The sequence below is a fragment of the Pelodiscus sinensis genome, chromosome 9, assembly GCF_049634645.1.
Source record: "Pelodiscus sinensis isolate JC-2024 chromosome 9, ASM4963464v1, whole genome shotgun sequence".
Taxonomy (NCBI): Eukaryota; Metazoa; Chordata; order Testudines; family Trionychidae; genus Pelodiscus; species Pelodiscus sinensis.
The window spans coordinates 20,702,090-20,720,820 of NC_134719.1; the positions used below are offsets into that span (position 1 = coordinate 20,702,090).

General features: G+C 41.3%; 1 protein-coding gene across 1 annotated transcript in view; it reads left to right on the forward strand.

The window, feature by feature from the left end:
* Positions 1-18,731, forward strand: part of LRRC7 (leucine rich repeat containing 7) — a 399,545-nt gene that overhangs the window by 257,026 nt on the left and 123,788 nt on the right. Inside the window, exons 10-11 of the mRNA XM_075936231.1 lie at positions 10,426-10,570; positions 15,238-15,310. Of these exons, the coding sequence (XP_075792346.1) occupies positions 10,426-10,570; positions 15,238-15,310 (218 nt within the window). The remainder of the gene's footprint in view (positions 1-10,425; positions 10,571-15,237; positions 15,311-18,731) is intronic.

An 18,731-nucleotide genomic window follows, 5' to 3' on the forward strand; every position in this document is an offset into this window, starting at 1 on the left:
GTGTCACCATCCACAGCATTGTCAACATCAGCGCAGCAGTATACACAACACAAAGACTTCCTGGTTTCTTCAACTTTCAATTCACCTTTCCTGGGCACCGACATTTCTCCTGGTACTCTGGCAACGAAACCAGATATATTGCCAGAGAGGTTTTCTAGTGACTGTGACAAGGAGATAGATGTGACATTTTCTCCTAACAACTCCCCTCCCACTGACTATTCCATTTACTCAGCAAAGACTCATCCTCTACACTCCAGACACTGAAACATGCCAGCCTGATATGACAGCCCATGGATGCCACCACCCATTCCGTACCCGCAATGGTAGTATTGGAGTCCATGGCAGCCTCGCCAGAAGCTCCACAAATCCTGCAAGCGGCCTTCTGTGCCTCCGCTGTCCCTTCCACCACAATCCCCATCTCCTCAACATGTAATACAACATGTAATACAAGGGGAGCAATCTGATCCTTCACCGGGTACATCACCTGCTACCACCAAATCGTCCTCCCCATATTGTTAGTCTTTAAAGTGCTACATAGTCCTGTTTTTTGTTTCAGCTAGACTAGGCTAACACGGCTACATTTCTATTACTATTCCCCAAACAAAGCTCTGATGCCTCCTCCTCCCACTACAGCAGACAATTTCTCACATTTTCAAGATCTTTTAAAATATGTATCTGCCAAAACCAATATCCCCATACAGGAAATGTTAGAAGACCAACATGAGTTGAGTGACATTTTATTAATCTCTGCCACTTCTAAGATAACTTTAAGATAACTTTACCTATTAATCCAGCCACTATGGAACCAGCAATGGCCACTCTAACATGCAAGCGGGCTGACAAAAAATATTACATTCCCCCAAAAGGATCAGAGTTTCTTTTAACCCACCCTGCACCTAATTCTTTGTTAATGGACACAGCCCAGCAGAAGATTAAGCAACAGCACTTTAGATCAACTCCATCGAATCGTGACAGCAAAAGGCTGGCTCTCTTCAGCCGAAAAGTTTACATGTCATTCACGTTACAACTCTGAATGGCAAATTATGCAGCAGTACTCAGTAAATATACCATAGAAATTAGTCAAGATTAAATTATTTTATTTCAGCTATCCCTTAGGCAAAGAAGCAGAAATTTAAAGCCGTGATTATGGAGAGATGTGCAATATCCAGGATCACACGCCAAACTGCCCTAGATGCTACCGACACAGCAGCTCGGTCTACTGCAATAACCATAATCATGAGAAGGGCCTCATGGTTCAATTCTGCAGCCTTCCTCCAAGAGATGCAGTGTACTGTAGAAGATATTTGACAGACAGAAACTATTCGCAGCCAACACTAATGAAGTGCTGCATTCCATGAAGGATTTTAGAACAACACTTCAAACTCGTGGTATCCACAATCCTACAAATACAAGAAGACAATACAGGTATCAGCCATACCCTAGACCTAGATACCCTCAATATACTCATAAAAACAACAGGCATCAGCAGCATCAACAGAACCGCTCAAGAGGCAGAGGTCAACGATGACACCAACCTTCTAACAGCTCTCAGCAATTGCAACCTTCTAATAAGCAAATTTGAGTCTTACATTGAAGATCATGAAAATCTTTCTCCCATTCCAAGGCCTTCTATACCATCTAAGTTGTTCCAGCATGGTCTTCTGCCATATTTTAACAACTGGAAAAGGATAACATCCAATAACATCTACAAATAATCAAGCTCGGGTACTATTCCCTTTATGTCCACACCCCCTTCCAATCTCCCTACCAGTCCTGTTTCAGGGACCATTCTCACAAGGATCTTCTCCAACAGGAGCTTGAACACCTTTTATAACCAGAGCCAATTAGTGTAAGGGGAAAAGGTTTTTATTCCCATCATGGAGAAGAAATATGGAGGACGGCGACCTGCCCTTGATTTACAAGCACTTGATTTACAAGTTGTTACGGCTTACCTGTGGAAACAATTTGTAATTATATTTCTGTATTTCAATGACTGTCTCCTCAAAGCATGCTCCAAATCTGATGCTTGATCCTCTCCATCACAAGACATGTCTTCCAACATCTTGGTCTACAGATAAATGAAAACAAGTCAAATTTGGTTCCTACTCAGAAAGATCTAGTTCATAGGTGCTTACCTCGACTACACATGGGCACTTGCTTCCCTTCCTATGGAGCATTTTCACAAAATCATGGACTTGGTCAGGACACTGCAGTTCTCTCCCAAAATTACAGCGCACAACTGCCTTCAATTATTGGGTCATATTGCAACTTGCAACTTCAGGATCAGAAATGTTCATTTGCACATGACTTGTCTACAGGAGTGGCTCAGGACAGACTACAAGCCCAACATCCACCCATTATCAAAGTCCCTCATCGTCTCACTCTCAGTAAAGAAGTCTCTTCTCTGGCGGTTGACAGAAAAATCTGTGCTCCCGCAGTCTGTTCCTTACTGCAGAACCATCTATTTCCATGACGACAGATGCATCCCTTATGGGATGGGATGCACACTTTCAGCACCACACGGCTCACAGGTTGTGGTCCAACAAAGACAGATGTGGTCACATCAATCTGCTAGAACTGTAGGCAGTAAGATATGCCTGGAAATGATTTCTCCCTTTAATCAACAACAATCATGTGAGACTATACACAGACAATGTTGTTGCAATGTTTTATATAAACCATCAGGGCAGAACCTGATCACATGCACTGTGTACAGAAACAATCGCACTTTGAAATTGGTGCCTGAAATATGGCATATATATCACTACCGTGCACCTTCCTAGACACCTCAAAACCACCGCTTACGCTCTAAGCCGGACACTGCCGACTGAACATGAGCTGCAGCTCAACCCAGCTATCCTTTTGTGAATTTTCCATCAATGGGGTCACCCCAGCATAGACCTCTTTGTTATCTAGAACAACAAACAGTGTCTGCAGTTTTGCTCCAGAGCTGGCATAGGGAAGAGTTCTCTCAGGGACACCTTCCTGATCAAGTGGTCTCTTCACCTCCTATATGACTTTCCCCCCATACCTCTCATCAACTGGGTTGTGATCAAAGTGCAGACAGACAAGGCACAGTAAATTTTGATAGCACCTTTTTAGCCACGGCATCCTTAGTTCCCTTTTCTGTTAAAAATGGCTTACATACAACCAATTCCTCTGCCCCCAACCTTGATCTCCTTTATCAGCCCGGAAGTCCAAATAGCCATCCCAATCTCCACATGCTGAATCTGAATGCTTGGCTGTGCAATGGTTTTCCATGCCATATTTAGAGTGCTCTGAACAGGCTCAACTCATCCTCTTGCACAGCAGAGCCCAAAGCACTCATAAAACATACCTTTAGAAGTGGAAAAGGTTTTCAATATGGTGTGCACATCATGCTAACCTGTCGACATCTCTATTGCCTGTAATTTTGGACTATTTGTTGCACCTTAAACAAGCTGGTCTTGAGTTGAGTTCTATCAAGGTACTCCTTGCTGCTATAACCACTTTTCATCTCAAAATAGACAATACCTCAATATTTACATAGCATCTCACTATGAGGTTCATCAGAGGCCTAAAAGCACTTTATCCAGATGTAACCCCAAAAATACATCGTTGGGATCTCCACCTGGTTTTAAATACTCTCACAAGACCCCCATTTGAGCCAATGGCCATCTACTCTCAATTACACCTTTCAAAGAGAAGGTGATTTTATGCACTCATCCCAAGTTTTTACCAAAGGTACGATTGTCTTGTCACTTGAATCAGACAATAACCTACACCTATACCTACATTTTTTCCAAAATCCGATGCTAACTCATTTGAATCAAACATGCACGCTCTCAATTTACGTAGGGCACTTTCTTTCTATATACAACATACAAGACCATTCAGGTCCTCTCCTAGACTGTTTGTCTCCAAAGTGAATTACAATAAAGGCCAAGCCATCCCAGCTCAGGGACTCTCTCACTGGATTTTGGACTCTATAAGACTTTGCTGCTCTTTATCAGGTGCTAATTCCTCAGACAGTATAAGGACACACTCAACTATAGCCATGTCTACTTCAGAGGCATTTCTATGAAAGGTCCCTTTAGCACATATTTGCACAGCTGCTACTTGATCATCAGAACATACATTCGCAAGGCACTACACACTTTCTCAAGGACCTTTTTTTAATCTCAAATTCCCTAAGGCATACTATTTACAGCATTTATGTCAGATCCAAAGTCCCTACCTCCTTAGAGAGATATAGCTTTACAGTCACCTGATGTAGAGCACCCACAGGGACATCTCTCGAAGAGGAAGAGGAGGTTTTTCATCTTTGCAGTAACTGACGTTCTTCAAGATGAGTGTCCCCGTGGGTGCTCCACTACCCTCCCTCCCTCCCCTCTACTTTGGAATTCTGGCCTCCTTTAGGGCCTCTACCATTCTGGGGTAGAGAAGGAAGTAAGGGGGGGCTCACACATGCACAATGCCTGCATAGTAGGATTGCGAGGCTTGAGGAGCACACATGTGTGGCCCCAGGGACACTGCTTTGAAGACTCGGGAGAATGAGCGCAGGAATGGTGCACTAACTTAATGTGCAGCACCCATGGGGATGCTCATCTCAAAGAACATCAGTTACTGCAAGAGTAACCTCCTCTTTTCCTACACTAGTGTAGATCTATATTGCCTCCTCTCTTCTGGTCGCCTGGGGGAGATAGACCAGTGTCCCCATGCTGAGCTGGTCTGTAGCAGCCATTAAAGGAGCACACACTTTTTCCAACAGCCAGGCAGCAGACACCACTGCTTAATGTATAGGGAGATCATTAGTGCTTAACAGGACTCTATAAGGAAGATAACCTCACTGCTTAGACTTAATTCTACGTCAAAACCAAATTTGCAGTGTTACCTCAGGGACAAAGGCAACTATAAAAATGAAGCAAACCCTGAATCTGGGTTGTCCCTGTCTCAGAAGTGCAAGTCTCCTGGACAATACCATATCTATCACCAGCAAGGATCTTACCCAATTAATGTAAATTTAAAAAAACAGACACTAAAATATGTTAACAATAAGTAGGGATAATTAACAATAAGTAGGGAAAATGGGGGAAATTATTAAACAATCAATAATAAACAGCCAGCATCCCATAAAGTATAACACCTTAAAACACAGTACTGGAACTATTAATCAGGCATGAAGTCTGGAACCCACACTATCTCAGGTGGTAAAAAAAAGAAAAGAATGATAGTACAGACCCCAGACAATAAGGACATTTATATTATGGTGCTGATGGAAGTGAAGAACAGCATGAAGCCTGGAACCTCAACCGCTGCGCTATTTGGAAGCTCATCAGGAAGAACACCAAGGAGATCCCAGCAAAGAGATAGGTGATGGCTGTGGATCCTGTGATGTATCTGCTCCTTCCTTCACTATAACTCTGATGGAATTCCTCAGTGCTAGAGGCCTAGGCTGTCTGAGGAGTCATACTGTCTTCACTTGGTCTCAGATGGAATGAAGGGGAGAGAGACTGACCCTCTGACCGACAGGTTTGGGGCTTTTATTATCTCAGTGGTTCATATGATTGACAGCTCTGCAGCATGCAACTTCTGAGGTAAAAGAATGTTCAGGAGCTTCTGGTGGGAAAATCTGTCTGTTGTAGACAGATTGACCCAGCTCTACTTATGCTGATATTATCAGGCACCTTTCAAAATGGAGTCTGTCCTAAAAAAATGGAGTCTTACAGAAACCATCATATAACATAACATTACCACTTACCAACATTATCACTCACAACAGCAACTAATGCAATACACCATGTCTATATTTTTAGATACACTCACTAATAACCTACAGGTTTATGTCAAGATAAATTATGTCCAAACTCAATGAACTATTCTTCCACTTGTGCATGTAATGCATTCACATACTTAGGAATATGAGAATTGTCATAACAGATTAGACCAATGGCCTACATAGTCCTTAGCCATTACTGGCCATTGTCAGAAACAAGATATTTCAGAATAATATGTAAAAATATGTATTAATGAACAAAAACCCAATAAGAAGCAATCATAGTTCAGCACTCTCTGCACTTTATCCTTAGCCTCTCCAAGTGCTCCTCCCTCCGCAATCAACCTGTGCTTGGGAGGAATCCTGCAGTTTTCCTACTCTTACACCATGGACAGGACTACGGTGTCCTGGGTACCACCAGTGATTCATCAGCAGGTTTGACTGCATCCGGCAACTCAAGTTTTCCCTTTGGGAGCTGTGACCAATGGTGAACACAGTGACTGAACACTAAGAACAAAGAGAAAAGGGATTTTTAAAACAAGAACTAGAAATATCCGCCTTACTTGAAAGGGTTTCAGATTGCTTCCCAGCAGTTTCTGCCTAATTCTTTGCTTGTTCTTTAGGGGCTGCCCCTTTATGTACCCCACAATTCTTAGATTCATTTTTCCCACCTGATTTTCCCCTCCTCCTCCTGTAGTTCTGCATGGCCTGAGATAAAACTTAAAAAGTGAGTCACATCTTCATTCTCCCTTCTCTTTATGTGGCATTTACATTACTGGAAGTTGGAAAATAGCCATTCTGTACGATCTCTGCTAATCTCTTTGTAGATGGCTTTTGATCCACCCAGGATAACAATTGTCCATTCAAGATTTTTTTCCTCCTTGTGTTCTTCTATCAATTGTCTCTTCCAGTGCTCATAAACATGCACTGCACTGAATCTCTTAAAATGTGCCCTGAACTCAAATGTTTCTTTTCATACAATACCTGGCAAATGTTTGCTGAGTTCCTATTATCTCTGATGCTTTTTTTTTTAGTTACTTGATCATAATATTTTCAGAATTATTCTCTAATACCATAATTTAAAGTCTCAGAGGGATAGCCGTATTAGTTTGTAACTGAAAAAAATAAAAAACAACAAATGGTCCGACAGCATCTAAGGATAAGTCTGCATAGCAACATTATTTTGAAATAACTAATGTTATTTCAAAATAACTTAGTCCATGTCTACACAGCAGGTGGTTATTTCAAAATAATGTTGAAATACTGCCAAGCCGGAGGCCTTCCTACTCCGACTCCTGTAACCCTCATTGTACGAGAAGTAAGGAAGTTTGGGGGAAGAGTGCCCTATTTCGAAATAAGTGCTGTGTAGATGCTTCCAATTTCAAAATAAGCTATTTTGAAATAAACTACGCAACTGACATAGCTCAATGTGCATTGTTTATTTTTCATTAAGCCCTGCTGTGTATATCATAGAATCATAGAGCTGGAAGAGACCTCAGAAGGTCATCAAGTCCAGCCCCCTACTCTAGGCAGGACCAATATGCACCCTCAGAGACTAACAAAAAATGTAAATGGTATCCTGAGCTTTTGTGGACACAATCCACTTCTTTAAATTAATTGAGTAAGGCAGGGGTGGGCAATAATTTTGGAAGGGGGGCCACTTCACAAATTTCAGAAGTGGCTGCTGACCGACCCAGAACGGGCAGGGCCTCGGGCAGAAGGGGCAAGGTTAAGAACTACCCTGCTGGGTACGGTGACCTTGTTTTCTGAACCAGCTGCAGCTAGTAAGAATAGTTTAATTTAAATTATGAAACAGATTAAGCATTTTTAACTTTCTATGTTAATTGATGAAACTTCATTTTAGATAAAGTAACAAAGATTTCAATGTTTTCTTTATTTATGGAAGGGGTGGGGAATCCTTTTTGGGTCTGGTCGTCAATGACCCACAAAAAAAATCAGTTGGGGGCCACACAAATGAGAACCAAAAAAACTCCTCCAAAACCCCCCAACGCTCACTGATGTGGCCCCAATTGAGACACCAAACTCCTCTGGTGCCACAACCTCGTGGGGTGAGGGGAAGGGAAGGGGAAAACTGAGGTTCAGGGTCTCCCATAGACCAGATTTACTTTTCCGGGGTTCTGGAGTTAGTGGATTTTATGGACCTCCTTAGGCTCTGGAGTAGGGACAAAAAGGAGGGGTACAGTGTGCAAGACAGGGCTCCCAGCAAGTAGGATAGGGATGGGGTGCAGGATCTGGGAGGTATCTGGGGTGCAGAAGCAGGCTGGGAGTAGAGTTTCTGGCCAGATGGAGGGAGCAGGAACAAGGAAGGGTATCAGAGCAAGCTGGGGGTGCTGGGTCTTGGGGGAGGGGGGATAGTGATGGGTTTGGAGTATGGGGGTGTGGACATGAAGGGGAACCTTACCTGGCTTTGTTCTCCCTTGCAGCAATGGCTGTAGCCATGCTGTCCCGGCTGCCCAGGAGGGAGTCCCCGCTTCCATGGCCATGTGATCCTGGAGGCTGGAGACACCACTGCTGCAGCCACAGGATCCAGGGCTGGCCCTGAGGCACTGTGGCTACAGGCCGCCCCCAAACCAGGGTGCTGCAGTCACATGACCATCGCGGAGGTGCCAATGCCATGGCTACTCACACCAGGGCCTGCCCCGGAGGTGCCACTGCCATGGCTACGTGGCGTGGGGCTGCCCCAGAGGCACCACTGCTGCTGTTTGGGGCCTCCCCAGAAGCACTGAAGTCATGTGGCCCTGGGCTGCTCTGGAGGCGCCACGTTCCAAGGCCTGCGCCGGAGGCACCGCTGCCATGGTTTCGGGCCGCCCCAAAGGCGACACAGTCAGGTAGCCCGGGGCCAGCCCCGGAGGTGCTGTGACAGTGGTACTTCCAACCTCTGGAGCCAGCCCCAGACTGCATGGCCACGGAAGTGGCACATCCTAGGCCAACTCCGGGCTGCAGTATCAGCACCTTCAGGCCAGCCTTGTTGAGGAACCTGAGCCCCAGCGCTGCCTGCTCTCCAGCAGCAGCGTGGGATGTGGAGGAGCGGGCTGAGGTCCTTCTCCTCTCCCCTGTGGGTCCTGTAATTAGGAGGCAGGGCCTCTAATTGCCTCGTGGGATGGATCAAAGCCTAAAGCAGGTCAGATCCGACCCGCTGAGAGGCTTTTGCTCACCTCTGGAGTAATTGATCATTTCTTTTTAACAATTGTTTAAATGTCCATGTTTAATATCTGCAATTTAATAACCCAAATGTAAGTTCTCTTTTAATAGTAATAAATCTGACACTATTATTCCCTTTCATGCATATCTGGATGTAATCTATGTTTGAATTAACTACTTGTAATCATAAAGCAAACAACACAAAAACAAAACAAAAAAAAGCAAGTGGAACATATATAATTCATAAAATAATACTGGCAGCTCCCATGTCCTTTACCAGATGTCCATAAAGGAGACAAGTCAGTGGCTGTTTTGGCTTATGCATTGAATCATGAGTATTGATATCCCTCATTTAATTTGCAGTAAGAAAATAACTACTGTAGATTACAACCTCACTATAATTAATTTTAATGTTACTATGCTGCATTATTTCTCGATAACTGTGAAGTTCTTTTGTCACTACTGTAGGCTCACCTCTGTCTATTTTTTTAATATGCTTATTCTAGCTGTAGGTTTAATACATATTAATTTAGGAAAAATCACAAGCACTGTTTGTTAATTTTTCCAAGTGAACTTTTCAATCAAGAACAATATGCAATGCTACCCAACGAGACCAAAAATCATTTCATTTCTAAATGTTATATTTGATTTGTCAGGTGTGGCTGTAATAGATTCATCTTTAAAATTATAACTGGCATTTTTACTAGGATTATAGCTTTTTAGATACTGTAGTATTAAGTACTTAACTTCAGTCTATGCTACTAATGGTTAAATGTGAAACAGATTTTGAGAGAGATCCTAGAAAACTACATAATTCCTTATCTTAACCAAATTGATCATCGATGGCCTCTTCTCTCTCACCTGTCCCCAGTGCAGACAGTGCTAGATTGATGAAATAATTCATCTGTCAACCTAGCTTCCACCTCTTGAGGATATAGATTAACTACTGTGATGGCAAAATCCCTGCCATTGATATAGTAAATACGAACGCTGAAGCACTACAGTGGTGCAACAGCAGCATTTTAAGGGAAGATATGCCCTCAAGTAAGTATGGACTGATTGTGTGAGTAAAAATCCCTAGGATTGCTACCTAATTGAAGAACCAAAAACCATTTGTGCTTTTTAAAAAAATGTACACACTTCATTAGCATGGTACAACAAAAAGCAAGCAATAGTTGATTTTCCAAATGTCTAGAATTATAGCAAAGTTTAGAGGATTTTTATGCTGATTACCACCTTTTATTAGGCTTTATATAATCACATACTTTTAAGAAAAAACATCAATTGTTTTCAAATTTCTCACATGTTGGTCCTTCATTTTGCATTATCTGAACAGGGAGGCTCTCAAATCAGATTTATTTTATTGAACCAACAGCAGGCTGGGTTAAAAAGATGTTCAGACAGCAAAAGATAAGCCTTGGTTATCACTGTATGATTATGTTAAACGTTAGAGATTCCTATGAAATATGTATCTGCTCATCTTACCCTGTTTATACCATGTCATTAAGTCTATAGGGAAGTTAAAGCAGCTGGTGTACCTGGATATGTCAAAAAACAGGATAGAAACTATTGACTTGGATGTATCCGGATGTGAAGCACTTGAAGATTTGCTATTGTCATCAAATATGTTACAACAACTGCCAGACTCTCTAGGTGAGAAGTGTACATGCTGCTTGATAAGCTTTTACATGTGTCGGTGTTGTTTATATTTTGTCTGCAGAGATGGGCCTGAAATTACCAAGATAGGATTGAGACCTGAATATAAACTACCCCAAATTCAAGAGATCTTTACATTTAGTGCTTGGGTTCAAATTGCAAAGGATCAGAATCTGCATCTCGATGCAAACTTCCCCCATGTTTGGAGGAACGGAGATCTAGTGTTCTAGTTCTGGATTATCTCTACTTTACACAAAAAGAAAAGATAATATTGGTCAAGTTCATCTGATGTGAATTTTGAACTCTGTATGACAGTTCATTTATATATTCTAGTTGCTTTAAAATTTAAGAGACAAATCCTGCTTTATTATAGTGGTGCAATGATAGTGTACTAATATTAATGGGATATAACATGGGCTCAAAATATTTCTGACTTTTTGGCTTACATATAATTTCTAAGGGAATTATTATTACTTCTACAATTACAAACACTTAGAAAACAAATGTGCATATTTCTGTAAAGAATTAACGTTTTTGTTACTTTGTAATCTTATTGTATTTTTCATTATTGGAAAAACTTCAAAATTGTTCAGTCTATAAGATTTGTATTATTTTTTATCAGAATATACAATATACTTAGAATAATCTCTTAATGGTAAGTAAAATCTGTATTATTAGACATGGGATGTAAATGATAGATGATGTTCAAGCTGAGTCCTTTTCACATGTGTTCATTTTTATGCACAGTCAGCATTTTTTATATATTAACAAGTGTAGGCATGTCAAATACAATTTAATTGTAATTGCCAAATGCAAATAATGGTCCCTATTCAGCAAAGCGCTTGAACATATGCTTAGCTTTCAGGCCAGGTTTAAGAGATTAAGCCTTTTTCAATCAAAGCCTTTTTCAGTTAAATATATGGAAATATTTTATCTTTAAAAATTAAATTTATGTAGATCAAAATCATTTTGATGTATTAGATTTTCATAATTTCTTTTTATGTCAGGCTGTGATCTAGAGTAGAGAAAAGACAGGAGTCATGGATGGGTTTAATTGGGTGTCAGCTTTATTCACATGTATTCTGATCATATGTATTTGAAATTCAATTAAATAATGAGTGAATTTATAAACAAAACTGATAATAAGACTATTGTTATGATAATCTTTCAGCAGCATGATGTAGGATTACCTGAACTATTATTATAGACACTTCATGGTATGATGGAACATATTTAAAATGCATATTGTTTATCAAGAAAAAATCATGTTTATTTGTTTAAATGTAAGCTTCCAATTTATATGCTTGAAAAGGTTTGTGTACTAAGAGTACGGTAAAAGCAATATGAATTAAGGAAGTATTTAATGTTTTTTAAAGCAGTTTGTTGAAAAAAGTGGAGGAAAAACGTGATTTATAAGGAATCTATCAAGTACTACGTTTCACAGGTAGATTTTATTCCCATGGAAATCAATGGCAAATGTCCTAGGAACTCCAGCATAAGAATGAGTGTGCCACTTTTGGTCTTTTTTTCATTTATTAATATTTTATTCATCTAATTTAGATCGTAATCAAGACAGAACTAAAAGGGCTGCTCCCATTTATATTAGGAATGTTAAAAAGTGGGTCATAGGCTAACGATATAACCACTTAAAATTTCAACAGTTACATGATTACACGCATTTTGCAGCTCAGCGCAGGGCAGCAGGCAGCTCCCTAGGAGCAGGTACATGCCGGGAGTGTGCACCTACTGCCCCCTGCATTGCTGCCTCTGCATACTGGCTCCCACCTGCCAGCTCCACTCCCGGGAAGCCGGCTGCAACCTACTGTGCTCCACAGCTGTCTCCCAAGCCAGCCCATGCTGGTACTGGAGCTCTCCACTTCTCACCACCACGATGAAGTGCAACAACCACACTGGCTTGGGAGATGGCAGCGGAGCAGAGCAGAGCTTGCTGCATTGCTCTGCTTCCCTATGGCTTCCACTGCCATGGTGAGTATGGGGGCCCTGAACCCAGATGGTGCCCTGCATCATACTCTGGTAAGCCCTGAGGCCTTGTCCCTCAAGGGAGGGGGCTTGAGGGAAGGGGTACAATGAGGGGAGAGGACAGAGAAGAGATAGGAAGAGGTAGGGCAGGGATGCAGCAGGAGCTGGAATTGGAAGGGGCTGGACATGCAACCCCCAGTGTCACAGGGACTTGTGTGCCAGCAGCCATGTGCAAGCCACATTTTGTTTAGGCAGCAGATGGCCTCCTGGACCATGAGTTTGAGACCCCTGATCTATAGCCTAGTGAAGTAATGACTAATGTTGGAGACTTGAAAACCAGTTATAAATATCTGTAAAGTTTAAACTTTGTAGGCTGGAGAAGCATCGTTTAGCATGATACAAAGGTTTATAAACAGAAGTAATAGGATGATATTAAGAACAGGAAATGTTATTTAAAATTTACTTAAGGCTGAAAAGCAGGGACAAATTCCTGACATTATGGTCTGCTCATCTGTGAAATAGACTCCTAGGCCAGTGGCAGAAGTCTCATTTTTAACCTATACAAAGTGCCAGCAAAGTGCTCTGTTTCTAAAATTCTTATGCTGTATAGGAGATGGGTAAGATGTCTACATAGGACTTTTCAATATCCAAGTTCTGTGATTCTATGATATTACTAGTATAAACTACCAAGGCTCAAGTGCTGCTGTTTTCAATGGTGATTCAGATATACACAACAATGTTTGTTGTAAAGACTCTTGCTTCAGTGCAAAAGGAGCATAGCATACCTTTAAATGTGTTTGTTTTATCATATGCCTATACAGGTTGAACTTCTCTGGTCTGGCAATATCCATGGTCCAGTAGGACCACAGATGTTGCTAGATCAGAAAGCCCTGCCAACTTAAAGTCTAGTTGCTAGGAGTGGGACCAGAGGGCTGGTGGCAAGGAAAAGAGCCAGGCTTTCAGTACCGGGACTGACAATGGAGCCAGTCCCTGGGAGAGAGCTGGCAGTGCAGTCCAGCTGGGGGCATAGACCTGGGGGCAAGGCTGGATCCAGCAACCTGGTTGGGGGCATGGAGCCTGACCAGTGGCCAGGATTGGAGCCCAGGTTGGACCCAGCAGCACAGCTTGACCGGGGGCATGGAACCCAAGCAGTGGCTGAGGTTGGGGCCAGGGACAGACCCAGCTGCACAGCCCAGACAGGGGTTTGGAGCTGGACTGGCAGTGACCAGAGTCTGTGACCCTGGAGCAGGGAGCCTGGTGGCCAGGCGGACAGCCAGATTGGTGACTAGGTCAATAGCGGAGTCATGTGAGATTGCAGAACCCAAAGGAGAGCCCAATGGGATCTGCTGATGAATGCCAGGAGATCCCAGAGTCCAACAGCAGAGGGTCTGGAGTTGACCTCCCCAGTCTGGCAAACTTCCTCTTTCAGGACCAGTCAAGTCTCAAGGTTGCCAGACCAGGGAGGTCCAACCTGTAATAAGAAAAATTGTCACTCTTTTCAGTCTGACTCTCATAGATTCAGTTAGCTTTAAATGCAGTTTTAACATAAAATATATATAGTTTCATTCCAAATGAGAGGTGATTTAAATATTTTAAATATGAAAACTTTCTTTTAAAATATGCCGTTGTGTCCAAATCCAGATATTTCCTGGAATATGCTGTTGTGTCAAAATCTTCAATGAAATGATTTTAAAATGTTTCCAAATCAAGATGGAAACATCTGTTTTGACTTTCTCATTTCAACTTTTCTGTTTAATATCTTTCTGATTTTCATGTTTAGTTTTATTTCATCTTACATTAAAATATGTTATGTCATATCTATATTTTATACATTATATATATATCTGTATGTATGTTCAAAATTAGGTGAATTCTCTTAAAGAGACACCCACTGGCTTAATCAACAGAGTTGAAAAATATTCCAAAATGTCAGAATTTCCCATGAGAAAGATGCCATTTTTACCAGCTTTATCTCAAACTTACTGCACTAATTTAACCAAACACGTGTGGGTGTTTTTGTCAGTCCATTACTCTTTTCTCTTAACTCCTGTGTTGTTGCCATTAGACTACAGAAGTTTCACATTCCCCATCTGTGAATGTAGGCCCTGGTCCTGTATACATTCGTGTACGTGCTTAACTTTAAGCACATAAATAAGCCCATTCATATTTGAAGTTAAGCATGTGCACATGTGTATTCAGGATTGGAGGCATAATATATATGACACAATACCTACTTAGTACAATATGTACTTAGAACAGATTACCAGGCACTCAGGGCTTGATCAAGTCCTAACAAAGTCCATGGCAAGATAGGAGTTAGATTATACCCTTAACATACATGAAATAAAATTTAGTGTATTTTCTATAAACTAGCACACATTTTCCCTAAGGAACTGATTCAGGAAAATACTTAAACATGTTCTTTAGTCAGCCTTATTCAGGATAATATTTAAGCACATGTGTAACTTTAAGCTTTTATTTCCATTACCTTCTGTGGGATGTACACATATTTAAAGCTGTGCTGAATCAGGATCTAAATGAATTTGGCATAAGCATCCTTGTTTATTGAAGGAGAGAAACAGGCTATGTGAACATATTAAAATCATTACAAGAAATGTTTTATTGTTCTATTTTTCCTCTCTACCAGATATCTGTAATTTAAAATACCCATCTCTGTTTTGTAGGACTGTTGAAAAGGCTTACAACGCTAAAAGTAGATGACAATCAGCTTACAGTACTGCCCAATGCAATTGGAAAGTAAGTAGAAGAAATTTTATATATTTCAGCATCTCTAACATTGGGGGAAACCTGCTTTGCTTTGCCATATGTATAGTTTTGAAAAAGAAAGTAAGATGATCCACTGAAATGAGAACTAATTACAGAATATTGGTCTAACTTTTATCTTCTGTATACCAGTATAAATTGGGAACAACTCCTCTGAAGTCAATGCATTTACACTGGTGTATATAAGCAGTAAATCACATGCAGAAAATCTGTTACATTTTCCATAAGGACAATGATATATTTTCAGTCTAAATTATTTGTTATTCATATAACTAGAGCAACAAAATTGTAAAGAACAAAAGTAAAATATTTTCTGAAAAAGTGTCTCTTCTGTGTCTGCCTTTGCTGCATGTTGAGAACTAAATGGATGACAAACTTTATACATGCACACTGCCAATAATTTTGGAAGTAGAACAAAAAGAATGACCATTTCATAGGCAAATACTGCACAATGTGGATAGTCCTGGGTAAATAATCTTCTAGCAGTGTCCTGCAGTAACTCTTAAGCTCTATAGTTACATGAGAATTTGAATTTTGACGTAGTGTAGTCTGTCAGTTATACTGGAGTTGATAGCGCTTTTTTGATTTAGTCTTGGTTTTTTTGTGGGGTTAATGCTATAATTTAATACAAAATTCAAGACACATACAAATCTCTTTCTAAAAGGCTGAAAAGATTTACCTACTTTTCAAATAGACTGCTACTATACATATTTTGATAGAAACTGCTATAAAGCTGACACTTGTGTTAAAAAAATAATTGTGATTAATCCATTTTAATTGCACTGTTAAGCAACTAAATACCAAGTGAAATTTGTTAAACATTTATGGATGTTTTTCTACATTTTCAAATACATCAATTTCAGTTACAACACAGAATGTGAAGTGTACAGTGCTCATTTTATATTATTATTTTTTATTTAAAATATTTGCCCTCTTAAAATGAGTAAAGAAATAGTATCTTTAAATTCACCTCATGCAGGTACTGTAGTTCAATCTCTTTATCATGAAAATACATCTTACAAATGTATATTTGTTTGTTGCATAAATGCACTCAAAAGCAAAACAAGGTAAAACGTTAGGACCTACAAATCCACTCAGCCCTACTTCTTGTTCAGCCAATCACGAAGACAAACAAATGTGTTTACTTTTGCTACCTGTTTATTATCTGCAATGTCACCTGAAAGTGAGAACAGGTGGTTGCGTTCACTTTTGTAACTGGCATTGTAAGGCATTTATGTGCCAGATGTGCTAAATATTTTATGCCCTACATGCCCGGCCACCATTCCAGAGAACATGCTTCCATGCTGATGATGCTTGTTAAAAAATAAACCATTAATTAAGTTTGCAACTGAACTCCTTGAGAATTTTATGTCTCCAGCTCTCTTTTACCAACATTCTACCATATTCTAGCAGTCTTAGATGATGACCCAGCAAATGTAGTTTGTTTTTAGAACATTTTTATTACAGATCTGACAAAATTCAAAGAAGTGCTAATGTGAAATTTCTAAAGATAGCTCAGCACTCAACCCAAGATTAAAGAATCTGAAGAGCATTTCAAAATCTGAAAGGGGCTAGTTTTAGAGCATGCTTTTAGAAGACTTAAAAGTGCAATATTCCATTTAGGAAACTACAGAACCAAAGCAACACTAAAGAAAATCAACTTTCTACTGGTGACATCAATTCAGCTGATGAAAACGAACATGCATCAGTCTACACTGCTTTCATTATGGAGCAAAATCCACTATCACCATGGATGAATGTCCTCTGGAATGGTGATTGAAGCATTAATGGATGTATGAATCTTTAGGGTATTTTGTAATAAACATAAATATCTTACGATGCTGACTACAACAATGTCATGTGAATGCCTGTTCTCACTTTCAGGTGACATTGTAAACAATAAGCAGGCAGCATGATCTCCTTCAAATGTAAGCAAATTAGTTTGTCTGAGAGATTGGCTGAACAAGAAGTAGGACTGGGTAGACTTTTAGGATCTAAAGTTTTACATTGTTTTATTTTTCAATACAGGTTTTTTTTTACAGAATTCTACATTTGTAAATTTAACATTCATGTAAAACAGGTGTTCCCAAACTTTTTGACACGAGGACCAGAAATCCATTCACGAATTTTTGGAGGACCAGTAATGTTCATTTGCATATTTGCATATTCATTAATCAAATGATGAATATTCAAATAAGTTGTTTCTGGTCCTCCTAAAACCCCCAGTGCCAGCTTTAGCTTTTGATATGGTCACCCACAATATTCTTGCCAGCAAGTTAAGAAATATGGATTGGATAAATGGACTGTAAGACAGACAGAAAGCTGGTTAGACCAGGGTTTCCCAAATATTTTACTTTAGTTGGAACCCTTTTTTTTTTCAGTACTGCTTTTTGCAGCCCAAAAATATAAACACATAAAAAACAAACTGAGAAAATACCAGACATATAACATGTCTGGTATTTTCTCATTAGGTAAGTTGTATTATTATTAGATGTATCAGTTTGTAGTTTCGAACTGGCTGGCTGGTAAATGTGCTCAGGCTGCATGAGTGTGTCTACCAGCCAGACAGTTCGCAACTACTCGTGGGGGGACAATAGAATCCCTGGGGTGGACTAACTCATGCTTTGTGTTTTGAGGGGGGGGAGCGGGGAACGGGGGCAGCGCCCCAAGATCTACATATGGCCGAGTCAGTCCCACTCCCCGCAGGCCAATTCATTCCTCCCCCCTGCTTCCCCTGCTGCGCCTCTGGCCAGCCCCACTTCCCCCAACCCACTCCCAGGCAGCCAGTTCTCCCCCGCTTCTCCTCCCAATCTCCCTTGGCCAGCCCCGCTGCTCGCGTCCAGCTCTCCTTCTCTCCCCCCCGCCAATCTTCCCCAGCCAGCTCCCTGCCCCCAACCTCACACCCCCCAGCAGCCCTGCTTCCACCAGCCTCCCAGTCTCCCCAGCCTGCCCCGATTCCCCCATCCAGTGCTGCTTCCAGTGGCCAGCTCTCTCCTCCTCCTCACCCCAGAATCCCCTGGCACCTGCACCTTCCCTTAGCACTGCACCCTCTTGGTGCCTCCCCCTTCCCTTACTGCCCCTGCCCCCTTTGCCCTCTCTTTCCCTAATACCCTCACCACTCTCTGCCTCATTCCCCTCCTACTCCTCTGTGCCCTCACACATGACTTCCTCCATCCTGGCCTTCCTCATGCCCACCCCTTCTTTCAAGCCTTCTCCCACCACCTCCTCCTCCAGCCCCTAATGCCCTTCCCCTCTCTTCTCCCAGCATCACCCTGTCCCCCCTCCCACTGACACCTCCCCTCCTGCCCTTTCCCTCATTGTCTGCACTTGGCCCCCTGGCATTTGTCTCTCTCTCCTGCACCCTGTCCCTTGGTGCCTTCCCCTCCCACCCCAC